Source organism: Erpetoichthys calabaricus, chromosome 17, assembly GCF_900747795.2.
Source record: "Erpetoichthys calabaricus chromosome 17, fErpCal1.3, whole genome shotgun sequence".
Taxonomy (NCBI): domain Eukaryota; kingdom Metazoa; phylum Chordata; class Cladistia; order Polypteriformes; family Polypteridae; genus Erpetoichthys; species Erpetoichthys calabaricus.
The window spans coordinates 2,992,584-3,005,924 of NC_041410.2; the positions used below are offsets into that span (position 1 = coordinate 2,992,584).

General features: G+C 44.0%; 1 protein-coding gene across 1 annotated transcript in view; it reads right to left on the reverse strand.

Annotated features, from left to right (window-relative positions):
• vsig10l (V-set and immunoglobulin domain containing 10 like) overlaps window positions 1–9,696 on the reverse strand; it is a 33,667-nt gene extending 23,971 nt beyond the window's left edge. The window contains exons 1-2 of the mRNA XM_051920515.1: window positions 9,377–9,696; window positions 334–660 (exon numbers count right to left, since the gene is read on the reverse strand). Coding sequence (XP_051776475.1) covers window positions 334–660; window positions 9,377–9,515 — 466 coding nt within the window. The 5' untranslated portion in view covers window positions 9,516–9,696. The remainder of the gene's footprint in view (window positions 1–333; window positions 661–9,376) is intronic.
• Between the last annotated feature and the right edge of the window lie 3,645 nt (window positions 9,697–13,341).

A 13,341-nucleotide genomic window follows, 5' to 3' on the forward strand; every position in this document is an offset into this window, starting at 1 on the left:
AATTCACATCACCGAGCCACTGTTAGAATGCGTGTTGATGTGACAAACGTAGGGCACCTCAAATGTGACGATTTACCGGCTGTATTTTAGGTCCCTTTAAAGAGGACCAGTGCTGCGTATTTGGAACCTGGCCGACACATCAGGGATAACTCAGCTAAGCTTCAGTCCATTGTGCCTGCTGTGCAGGAAGCCATTCACTGACCGGCGAGTCACCACGTCCAGTTTACAGCCTGATGTTCTCCATTACGCCATCAAGAGGTTTGGTGCATTTGGATAAGGATTCGACACAGAAGCGGCTTCATATCAGACGGCCATGAAAATGTCTTTGCTTACCGTAAACTTGAAGAGAAACGATGTTCGTGCCCGACGTCTCCCCCGTCGCTGTCATAGAGACACTGTAGATGTTTGTGTCATTGAGCTTCAGGGGACTGATGCTGATGGAGCCGTTGTCATAGGTGGTCAGGCGGCCTTGGTAGTTCGAACTTACTGTCAGAGAGCTGTTCAAACCGACCTCCCAGGAGGCAATGGTTATTCTGTTCACCTGCCACGAGATGGCTGGGTGTGAGTTGCTAAAGTATAAGATGGAGAGAGTGGCACTGCCGCCCACCAGGCCGTTCACAGGAGAGCCGACCACAAAAACAGTGACACCATCCGAGGGACCTGAAAGAAACACAACCACGAATTGTTAAAAATACAGTCATGCCATGACGATCATCACAATCGGCACACTGCCAAAAATTTAAGGGATAATAAAGTTGTGTGAAAAAGTAAGTGCACCCCATGGTCTTTAGAATCCTTAAAGGCATTTATAAAGGAGATCCAAAAATATTCACTCAGCTGAAAGGGGGAAATCACGTCCTTGAGGACACCAATGGGAATTAGAGGGAAACTGAAGCCAGGAGGCTCTTCTTTACACACAGAGCTGTGGGACTCTGGAACAAAACCACCGAGAACATGGAGCTGAAGCAGAAACCCTGAGAACCTTCAGGAAGGATCTGGATGAGATACTGGGGACAGCTGAGCTATCAAACAAAGAGATGGGCTTCACGGACACTGTGGTCTCCTCTCGTTTGTCAAATTCCTTATGGAAATTGTCGACTTGTTATATTTACATACACACACACACACACACACACACACAGATGTATAGATACATAAATACATATATATATTTCTAGTTCCGAATCGCAGTCTGATTATTTAGGTGATTACCTACAAAGTAACACATGTGGTTTGGTCAGCCAGTTGGCAAAAATCCGCCACATCCTCTCAGTTGCAACAAGCAGCTCACAGATGGGTGACACCATAGCTGCCAAATGCAAATCCCTGTAAGGAGATGCAAAAGTGCGTACAGCTGATGAGCCCCACGCATCATGTACACATTGTAGTGTTTGGCAGATACTGTATAACACACACACACACACACACACACATATATATATATATACATGTACATACACATACATATATATATATTATATTATATATATATATATATATATATATATATATATATATATATATATATATATATATATATATATATATATACATACACACAGTGGAACCTTGGTTCACGACCATAATTCGTTCCAAAACTCTGGTCGTAAACCGAAGCAATTTCTCCCATAGAAAAAATGCAATTACAAATACAATTGTAAATACAATTAATCCGTTCCAGACCGTACAAACTGTATGTAAATATATATATATATATATTAGTTTTTAAGCACAAATATAGTTAATTATACCATACAATGCACAGCGTAATACTAAACTAAATGTAAAAACATTGAATAACAAAGAAAACTAACACTGCAATAGTCCGCGCTATAGTGCTAGGAACCGTTCGCTAAAAATACTAAAATACCAGCACAGGGGAAAAAATAAACATTTGAAAAATCCGTAATTTAATAAACCACCAAGAAAAGTAACATTGCAACAATGCAGGCTACGAACCGATCGCTGTAAATAGAACTGAAAACAAAAACAAGCCTTCTCTACCTTATGCGTCCCTCGCTCGCTCTCTCCCACCCCCTAACCCCCCCGTCCCCCCCCCATTGTGTGTGTGTGTGTGTGTGTGTGTGTGTGCGCGCGCGTCTGTCTTTCGCGAGCCTGGAGCGCCTGTGTGTGTCTCTCTAGTGCGCTCCGGTGTGTGTGCGCGCGCCCGCCTCTCTCTCCCCAGCCTCTGTGTGTGTGTGCGTGCGTGCGTCTCTCTTTTGCGAGCCTGGAGCGCCTGTGTGTGTTGTCACGCTTGGGTCACAGATTTGCACAGAGACACAGGAGGTTGTGGAAAAAAGGGAACTTTATTCAAAGCACTGCAAACAAACATTTGTCTCTTTTCAACAGTTTAAACGTGCTCCATGACAAGTCAGAGATGACAGCTCCGCCAGGAGCACAGATTGTCTGAGAGAGAAAGAAGGAGAAGCAAGCAACCAATTTAACAAACTGAAAGAAGCCCGTGCAGGCTTTTTAAAGAAGGCGGAGCACCGCGCGAGAGGCATATTACGCGACAGAGCCGGCCAGAAGGGAAAGGAGGAATGTGAAGGTGGTCTGTCCATGTTTCTTAGGGGTTTTCCCAGGGGTGTCTGTATTCTCTGGGGGTGCGATCAGCTTCGCAGCTCACAGTGCGTCTCTCTAGAGCGCTCCTATGTGTGTGCGCACGCGCCACTCTCGCGCGTGCTCCTGTGTGTGTGCGCGGCTCTCTGTCTCTCGCGCTGCCTCTGCGTGTTTGTGTGTCGCGCTCTCTCGCTCTCTCTCTCTTGCTCGCTGCACAGGAAATGCACAGGGAGAGACTGAAGATGAACAAACCGAAAGGGAACCTGGCATGTTCGTATACCGAGTGTGTGGTCGTGAACCGAGGCAAAGGTTTGGCGAACGTTTTGGTCGTAAACCGAGTTGTACGTTTACCGAGACGTTCGTGAACCGAGGTGTATATTATATATATATATATATATATATATATATATATATATATATATATATATATATATATATATATATATACACACACACATACATACATACATACATACATACATACATACATACATACATTTTATATATATATATATATATATATATATATATATACACACACACACATACATACATACATACATACATACATACATACATACATACATTTTATATATATATATATATATATATATATATATATATATATATATATATATATATATATATACATACAGTGGGTATAGGAAAGAATCCCCCCTTCGAAATATTTCCATTTTTTTTGCTTTACACCTTAAATTTAAAACACACAAACTAATATTTCTTCCAGCTTTACTTACTCAATGCACCCTCTAACATCCAAGTGAAAGATATCACAGCTACAGTTCAGAGAAATGATAAAAAAAAATCAAAAACAAGACCTACCGAGATTAATAAAAGATCACCCCCCAATGTCAATGTCATTTTGTTGACCCCCCCTTTTGCTTTAATGAAACCCTTGAGTCTTCTCTATCAGATTTGCACACCTAGATTGGGTGCCCACTCTTCTTTACAGTTTAACTGTTCAAGTTCGGTCACATTGGTGGTCTGCTATCTTCAGATCTTTCCACAGATTTTCAGTGTGATTGAGGTCTGGGCTCTGACTGGCCACACCAGGACATTCAGTCACCGTGTGGTCAATTTTGCTGTGTGCTTTGGGTCGTTGTCGCGTTGAAAGGTGAACATTCTGCCCATCTTCAACTTTCTGGCAGAGGGTTTCAGGTTTTCCTTTAAGAACTTGACCATATTTTGCCCCATCCATTGTTCCTTCTACCCTAATGAGAGCCCCAGGCCCCCCACAACAGGATGCTGCCCCCTCCGTGGTGTGTTGTGGATGGTGAGCTGTATTGGTGGACTGTTTGGTATTGTGGCCAAATAGTCCGATTTTGATCTCATCTGACCATTAGACCTTTTTCCACTTGGCATCAGAATCTTCAAGGTGCATTCTGGGAAAGCTCAAACGAGCCTTCATGTGGCCTTTCTTGAGAAGTGCGACCCTTCTGAACAAGCCACAATGGTGGAGTGCTTGTGAAATTGTTGTCACATGGACACCGTTAATGACCACTCTGTGCCATCAAATCCTGTAACTCCTTCAAAGTAGCCATTGGCCTCTCGGTGACCTCTCTTACCAGTTTCCTCCTTGCTCTTCCATCCAGTTTGGAGGGTCCTAGTCGTACCAAACACTTCTTTATGATGGACTTTACTGGGCTCCTTGGGATTAATAAAGCCTTTGAGATCTCCTGCCTTATTGTCTGTCAACAACTCTATCCCTGAGATCTTTTGAAAGTGTCTTGCCACCCCATAGTCAGTTGTGTGCTGTCAGTGGCACTGCCAAGGAAGGGAAGGAATGGACCAGGAATAGCTTCACTAATCACACTCATTACAACTGAGCACAGGTGGAGGGAAGCCAGTAACCGCAATGGAAATGGTGGGCACTGACACCGGATTGAGTTTGGGTGGGGGGTGATCCTTTATTAATCTCAGGATTTGTTGTTTTTGATTTTTTAAAATTCTTCTGAACTGTAGCTGTGATGTCTTTCACTTGGATGTTAGAGATTGCATTGAGTAAGTAAAGCTGGGAAGAAATCTTGGTTTGTGTGTTTTCATGAAAGGCTGTAAAGCCAAAAAAGGGAATATTTTGAAGTGGGGATTCTTTTCTATACCCACTATAATGTGGCAGGCGGCTGGGGTTCATGCCCAGCTGAGACGCCCCTGCACTGTATCTTCAGGGGGAGCAGCCCTGGACGGTTCAATACCTCCCCCTGGACACTAGATGGCCGCCCCCCTGGGCTGGAGCGGTGCCTCAGGTTCCCGCAGGGCTCCACGGGAATTGGAGTTGGGTCCCGCAGGCACCGCCAGGGGGTGCTGCAGCTGGGACTCCTGAGCCCCTGTGGACCACGTAGTCACCACACCCTGAAGTGCAGCAGGAACACGGCAATCAAGCACCTGGAGCAGTTCTGGGTGAACTATAAAAGGGGCCAGCAGCCACCACTCCGGGAGCCTGAGTCGGGAGGATGAGGACGAGGATGAGGATGAGGATGAGGATGAGGATGAGGATGAGGATGAGGATGACAAGGTTGCCAGGGAGGTGCGGTGGAGAAGAGAAAGTGCTTTTGTGGTATTAGTGTACTGTGACTGGGACTCTGTATTACCTGTGGGATTCACAGGTGAAGAAAAAATAAATAGTTGTTTTATTTTACCTGTGCCTCCGTGTCGGGTATAGCTCCTTTATCACTATATATATATATATATATATATATATATATATATATATATATATATATATATATATACTAGACATTAAGCCCGTTACAATAACGGGCGCTAGAACAGCAGTCCATAAACATTAGTAGGTACAGTCTATATTAAATGGAAAGGGACCTTTTACCTCATTAAATTTTTCCCTTAAAATGCCTGTAATTTTCTCTGACAGTAATATTTGCTTTACTGTCCGTAATATGCGTTTAATTTTCTGTCACAATGGTGGGCAATCAGCAGATTCTCCCCAGCAACTGATGTAATATGCGCAAAAAATAAATCTACTTTTAAAAGTGATCATAATGTAATATCATGAAAATTCGTATATTTAGGAAAACCCCTTCAACGACTGACACTTTACACTTCACCGGGCCAAGCTTCTTAATCACAAATCTGACATCCTCAGAGTGAACACTTGCACAGCAATGGGGAAGCTGGTCTCTGCGTCTCAGTACCCGATTGGATTTTTCGTGTTTTCTGTTTTAGGTCTTACCTCATTTACCGAAATCCGATTGGATCTGCCGCGCGATGTTTTATAGGTCCCTCCCTCTCCGTCTCGTGTGACGCATCAGGCGGCCTTTGAAGCGTCTGCTTTGAAAGCGTCGCACCGTACCCTGCGCATGCGCACTTCACCAGGACACACACGGACACTGGACGCACACAGGGGTTTTATTAAAGAGAATACACACACACACACATACATACCAGTAACAGCGCACGGCACGTGCAGTGAATCCACTTGACTTCTAGTTTTCATCCCCTTTCTCTGTACTTTTATCTTTCGTTTGCTCAGAGGTTGATGAGCAGCTCTTCTCTTCTCCACCCTAGCAGCCCGCTTTTTCTCTTCTTTCGTCGGCATCTTTTCGCGTTAAAACTGATTAAGTCAGTGTTTGTGTTGCAATTACTAAGTACATTTTAAAAAAATGTTCACTTCTTCAATCTGCCTCAAGAATGATTTAAGATATAAAGGGGTATAGGTAAGCGACAGCGAAGGTGGTAGGGTTGAGAACTGCACCCGTATGCATGTACCACCCTGCTGCCCGCGGCCGAGAGTTGATTCTACAATAAAATAAAAAGAGGAATAACCTTGGGGTTCAATCAACACCCCGAAAGCAGATGGTAGACGTCATGTAGTTTATGTGTACCAAATTTCAGGTCAATCAGTCAAACGGTCTGCGAGTGACAGACGATTTAAAATCCTGGACAGACAAACGGACAGCCATGACAGTGTATTATATATATAAAGATACAGACACACACGCATACTGACATATCATTACAGACTTATTTTTATCACGGCTCCATAATCCCTACTTTCTCTGCTGTTCTTTTTCCGTTTTTCTGTGGTGCTGATCTGCGCCCCCCACCACCTGATCAAGGCGCCATGCAGTCCCTCCATTGATGAATTAAAGGCCAGAGGTCCACATGACCGTCATCATCATCATCACCGTCTTCTTTTATGTGAACCCTGAAGACCATGAGGACTGATTCACATCATTTATGTTAGGTAGAAGGCCCAGTGGGGGCCGGGTGGTCTCGTGGCTTTGGGACCCCTGCAGATTTTTTTTTTTCTCCAGCCCATCTTGAAGTTTTTTTTTGGTTTGTTTGTTTTTTTTTCTGTCCTCCATGACCATCAGACATTACCTTATTCTTTATTATTTAGTATTGCCTAATCTTATTTTTATTTTTTATACATTTGTCTTTCTTCATCTTGTAAAGCACTTTGAGCTCCACCTGAATTTGTATGAAAATGTGCTCAAGAAATAAATGGTGTCAATGTTGTGGTTGTTCACCCGCAGTACTGCATGTGGTTCAACGTGTGGTACAAACTTTAGAAAAACTTCAAATGTGAGGTTACTTTTAGGGGTAGGGGGTGCAAAAATAAAACATTTTTTAGGAGACGTAGTAAAGGGTGGACATCCCTGGAATAAACCGCTATGGGACCCTGTGAAGGACCACCCTAGAGTGACTCCAGCAGAACTAAGCACTTGAACTCAACTTCAGATTTGTTCCTGGTGGAATCACAAAGTCAACCTCCATAAAGTGTATGGGGGGGGGGGGGGGGGCATACTGATAGTAGTCAATCCCCCACCACCCCGCCCTGCCATCTTAATGCCTGCAGTTTCTGTACCCAGCGAGGGTCCTTTTAAAATCTCGTCGCCATCTCTTCTTGGTTGGTCACTGCATGGCGCCCGCTACAGAGGGCTTCTTTCTGGAGCCTTCATGTGGATGGGTGTCTAGGAAACCAAAAATGGCAGGAGTCCTCAAACTCAGTCCTGGGGGGCCACTGTGACTGCAGGTGTTCGTTTTGAGCAGATCAGGGACAACAACTGGTAAAGCTGATCTCAATTAATTAGCTGAGATTTTTTTGCTGTTATTCTTCATTAAGAAAAACACAGCAGTGTGCTTTTTACATTAATAAGACATTTAGAAAATTTTCTATTTTTGTCATAGATTTAAATGCTCAACTCCATCCATACATTCATTTTCTAACCCGCTATATCCTAACTACAGGGTCACGGGGGTCTGCTGGAGACAATACCAGCCAACACAGGGCACAAGGCAGGAAACAAACCCCAGGCAGGGTGCCAACCCACCGCAGGGCACACACTAGGGACAATTTAGAATCGCCAATACACCCAACGTGCATGTCTTTGGACTGTGGGAGGAAACTCACGCAGACACGGGGAGAACATGCAAACTCCACCACGCAGGGAGGACCCGGGAAGCGAACTTCAGGTCTCCTAACTGCGAGGCAGCAGCGCTACCACTGATGCTCAACTCTCTTCTATTAATTTCATTCTATTTTGCCCTTTCTCTGTGCAGTTTGATCCCTTCATTGTACCTTAATAATGACAATTAAAAACGAGCAGAGCAGACACTGGCAGTGAATCGTGAAAGCTGCAACTACTTTAGCGTCCGACCCCCTAATTAGTAATTAATGGATTCATTAAATAATCAGAACACCTGGAAAAGCAGAGGCGGCACGGTGGCGCAGTGGGTAGCGCTGCTGCCTCGCAGTTGGGAGATCTGGGGACCTGTGTTCGATTCCCGGGTCCTCCCTGCGTGGAGTTTGCATGTTCTCCCCGTGTCTGCGTGGGTTTCCTCCGGGTGCTCCGGTTTCCTCCCACAGTCCAAAGACATGCAGGTTAGGTGGATTGGCGATTCTAAATTGGCCCTAGTGTGTGCTTGGTGTGTGGGTGTGTTTGTGTGTGTCCTGCGGTGGGTTGGCACCCTGCCCAGGATTGTTTCCTGCCTTGTGCCCTGTGTTGGCTGGGATTGGCTCCAGCAGACCCCCGTGACCCTGTGTTTGGATTCAGCGGGTTGGAAAATGGATGGATGGATGGAAAAGCAGAATGAAAATCAAGATGAAAATGTTGTTTAAAAATACATTATTCCCGAATAACTGTTTAGCACATTTAAATATTTTATTTATGAAACATAGTTTTCTAATTTCTTATATATTGTTTTCAAAACACAGAATCTGGGAACTACCAGCTCACTCAATTAGCCCAGCAGAAGCTGCAGCCACTGGGGGTGTGATGACCCCTTACTTATGGCACCGCTCTGAAGGTGCGCTCCGGCCCCTTTATTTTTAAGGGTGTCTGTTGAAATCGGAAGAGGTGTTGGCCCGCCACATGCGATCGATTAGCTTTGAACGTGAGGACGAAGCACTGCAGCTCGTTAAACACACGTAAGCGGCTCCTACGTGTTGCCTTTCCATAGATTGGTTACATTTCGTTAAAATGTAACCAGAGGCAGGGGCTTCAGTACTTATTAGGAGCTTAGCGACCCCAGGGGAGTCATCCCGTCATCATATGACTTGGGTGGGCCGTGGAGTTTGCGCACTTTACGCATTCGGTTGCCCACCGTGGGTTTTGCGCGCTGCCGAACGGGAGGCACAAGGGCTGGGCTCTCCGACATCAGGGAGCTGAAGTTCTAACTTCATTGGACGGGTAGGCAGGAGGGGGCTGCACGCGTGAAAGAAAGCGATTAGCTATACTATAAAACTCTATAAATGTATTAAGAGTATTAACATTAGGTCCGAAAACTGAATACAACGAAGCGCAATGTAAGGAAAATAAAAGGAAGTTTCGCTTACTTGGCATTAGAACAATAACCAGAAGAGCCAGAAACGCCAGCGTGTGCCCAGTCCAGGTCATCGTATAAAATCCTTTGTTGTCTTCTTTATTCATCATACGCGCCCTTCCATATTTCATGATCACGCGTCCTCTTGTCATAAATACAATCCAAACGAAAGCTGTCACAGACGAACGGTTTGATGGCCGCAGATCGGATTTCGTTCACTCAGAAGATTTTCTCACGTCGAGCTGTCAAGTGACTTTCTCTCGAGCCCCACCCGCTGCGTCACCTGCACCTCCGAGACTGCGCGACACCTGAGCCGCTGCGCCTTGTTTTGTTTAACTCTTTCAGTGGTGGAGTAAGTCATGTCGTGTCATTTACTAAAACCCCTCCAATCTTTTGCAGGGTCGCCTGGGGGTATAGCTGGAGCCTATCCAGACTAGCCTTGAGTGAAGGGCGAACTCTAACACACCTAACTTGAATGTCTTTGGACTGTGGGGGAAGCCAGAGATCCCTGAGGAAACCCACGTAGCCGCGGGGGTGGGGGACACGCAGGCGGGTCTCGGACCCTGGTTTCCATAGTTCGAGGCAGCAGCGCTACCACTGCTTTCAGACTGGCATTATGGCAAATAGCGGAAACCACCTACGTTTTATATCATCCATCCATCTATTTTCTACACCCATTTATCCAGAACAGGGTCGCGGAACAGCTGGAGTCTCTAAAATCTGGACCCGAACATCACAAGGTGAGCACGCACAAACAAATCAGGTGTCAATTAGGCATCACCAACCCTAAGTGCGTGTATTTGTACTCTGGAAGGGGACCGGAAGACCCTTCTTTCATGATTTCCTAAAATATAAATGGCCCGTATTTGCTTATCCGTGCACTGTTACATTTTTTAAACGACCCTAACATCTGTCGGATGCTCCCGTTAGAGGTTGCCACAGCGGATAAGTTTTCTTTTTTATTATTATTCTTCTTTATATGCTGCTCTAAAAGCAGCCGCTATTTCTAAAATGAGCGGCGGCCGTCAATGACGTTGTACGCCAGTATGAGGAGGCAGTTGAAAATAGGCGTGGTTGTCAAATTAGGCGCCGTTTTCAATGGGTGTGGCTATCCAAATGATGCGTGGCGGGCACGGTAGGCGCCTCTGTAAATGGGTCTCGCTGTCATAGAAGGCGTCACCGCAAGTGGGCGTGTTTTTTAAAATAAGGCGCAGCTGTTACATCCAGGCGTCCACCGACCGCGCAGTGTTGTCGTGTTCGGAGTGCCCAGGTGAGGAGGAGGAGGAGGAGGAGGAGGAGGAGGAGGAGGCGGCGGCGGCGGCGGCGGCGGCGGCTTTTGTTCCAAACAAGTTCATCACTAGAAAGCTGGTCTTCAGGTTTACGAAACATGCCAATTGAAATCACATTCCGTATACAGTACTTGTGATGTAAATCGGCTTTCTTACAAATTTCATATCGATTATGCTTTACTTTTCTGGTGGATTAAGTAAAATAAATTAATGAGGTTAAGTAACCCTCAATCCGCCAGCTTTTGAATTTTATTAGGCGCAGCTATTTAAAGCTAATGAATAATGATAAGCGCAGGTGAAATGTCGTTTAGCTGTACATTAAGGTGAACTCGCTGAACCAGTTGTCACCTTTGTTATTCACCACTCCCGGCTAATTATGTGAATAATGAAAACCAATAACAAAGCACTCAATATTGTTTGCAATCAATTGAATCGCAATGAAACAAAAACACAAAAATATGTCAAAGGACGACCCCCCTGTTCATAAGGCACGTGCACAGCACAAAGACAAGTAAACGTCACCTGTTATTAAATTGCGAGTCCACAGACTCAAAGTGAAAGCGAGCTGTTTGATTAAATGGGGGTATCCAATTAACAGCAAACATGACATTAAAGGAGCAGCCCCTCCGGACTGTATTTTGAGCTGATGCTGTTCTAATCCTTCACCTCTTTTTCTTATTTAATCATCAGATTAAACTGACCCTTTGTTGGGCTGAGGAGAATCTGGAGCTAAACGCACTCAAAACTATACGGTGATGGCAGTGGACTGCTGGAGGATTCCCACACCAAAAAAAAATATCACCTCCACTTTCCATACTTAACAATGATGGGGTCAGTCGTGGAAACCTTCACGTTTCTGGGCTCTGTGATCAACCAGGATTTGACACTGAAGACCAGCGTAGACCCCATAATGAAGAAGGCACAGCAGCGGATGGACTTCCTGTGACAGCTGAGGGGCTTCAGTCTACCACGGGAGCTGCTGTTTCATCGGTCATCGAGTCCGTTCTCAGCTCATATGTCACGGGGTGGTTTGGATCAGCAGCTAAACAAGACAAATAGTGAGGTCTGCTGAAAAGATTACTGGCACCTGTCCTCCCACTTTACAGCCCCCTGAAGCGGGCAGGGAAAATCGGCAGAGATCCCGGGCACAGCCTTTGTGAATGTTAGAGGTGTTAGAGACTAAACTACACCAGAACAGGCAGATTTAAGAACGGTTTCGTTCCTGAGACCATCAAAAGCCATGGCCCCCACATTCTAACGCAGGCCCCTAGGCCAGGATCTCTGGCAGGCCCTTCACCTAGGGTTAAGGAAAATGTGATACCCAATAGGATTTAAAATAAAATAAGCGAAGTTAATGATGCAAAAACATAAGAAGTATTATGCACATTTATTGAATATATTTATAAAGTAAAGATCCTAATGAAAAACTTACAATAGTATCATGTAGTTTGATTACATCTCGCCTGAAGAAGGGGCCTGAGTTGCCTCGAAAGCCTGCATATTGTAATCTTTTTAGTTAGCCAATAAAAGGTGTCATTTTGCTTGGCTTTTCTCTACATACAATAATATCAAAATTATTGCAAAATCTGTTTTCTAGCTTTCTTTGATGCTAAAATCAACATGTTTAGCTAAATCATTTATAAACTAATTGTGAATATAAATAGAATTGTTTGCGTTTTTAGCTTTAAATGTAGGTATACAATTTAGTTGAAGATCTGTACGGTTCTATGACGCTTAGTTTTTCATGAACTCCGGCATTTTTGATATACTTTTCTAATGTAGGGTTTCCGCTAGGAAATTTTCCGACTAAAATAATGGCGGTTGTCGCTGGCCTCAATTTTCTTCCAAAAGACCGGAAATTACGTCTTTTTGAAAATGGTGTCAATTTTGAAAAAAATCGAAATTTTAACTTTAACTCTTTATATCTGCAGAAATAAGTGATGTAAATGTTTAATTTTTAAGTGTAGTATTTATTTAATTGTGTTTAAAACCATGTATAATTTGTTTAAGTTTATTGTTTATAATATTTATAAATAAAGAATATATAAAACTATATGACACCAAATCAGCAATTAATATCAAAATTTTCAACCAGTGGAGAGGTCTACGTTTTATTTGGATTCATGTCATAGTGAAAAAGTTGTAGAAAAATGTATGTAGAAATTTTTTTATCTGAAACTTTTTTTGATATTTTTAGTTTTCAAAATATTTTATGCTGAAGTTGACACTCAACGCTGTAGGATCAATTCTTGCTTTCTGTTCATACATTTTGTCTGTGCATAATAATAATAATTCTTTTTAAATAATTCTTTGCATTTATATAGAGCTTTTTCTCACTACTCAAAGCGCTCAGCAATTGCAGGTTAAGGACCTTGCTGAAGGGCCCAACAGAGCAGAGTCCCTATTGGCATTTATGGGATTCGAACCGGCAACCTTCCGATTGCCAGAGCAGATCCCTCGCCTCAGAGCCACCACTCCGCCTAATATCTACTCATCCCATGCCGAAATGTCAAAAGCTCACAGTTGGTTTATTTGGCTGTCCTTGCTCAGTATGGGCACCAATGCCCCCCAATATCTCAGAGTTAATGTGTACTTCAGGATTTCCTGCACTGCTCTGCACTTTGGATTGTACGTCTCGAGTTTATCTCAGTTGTGTGGACGTCTGGCAGGTAGCTGGAGAGTCACACTC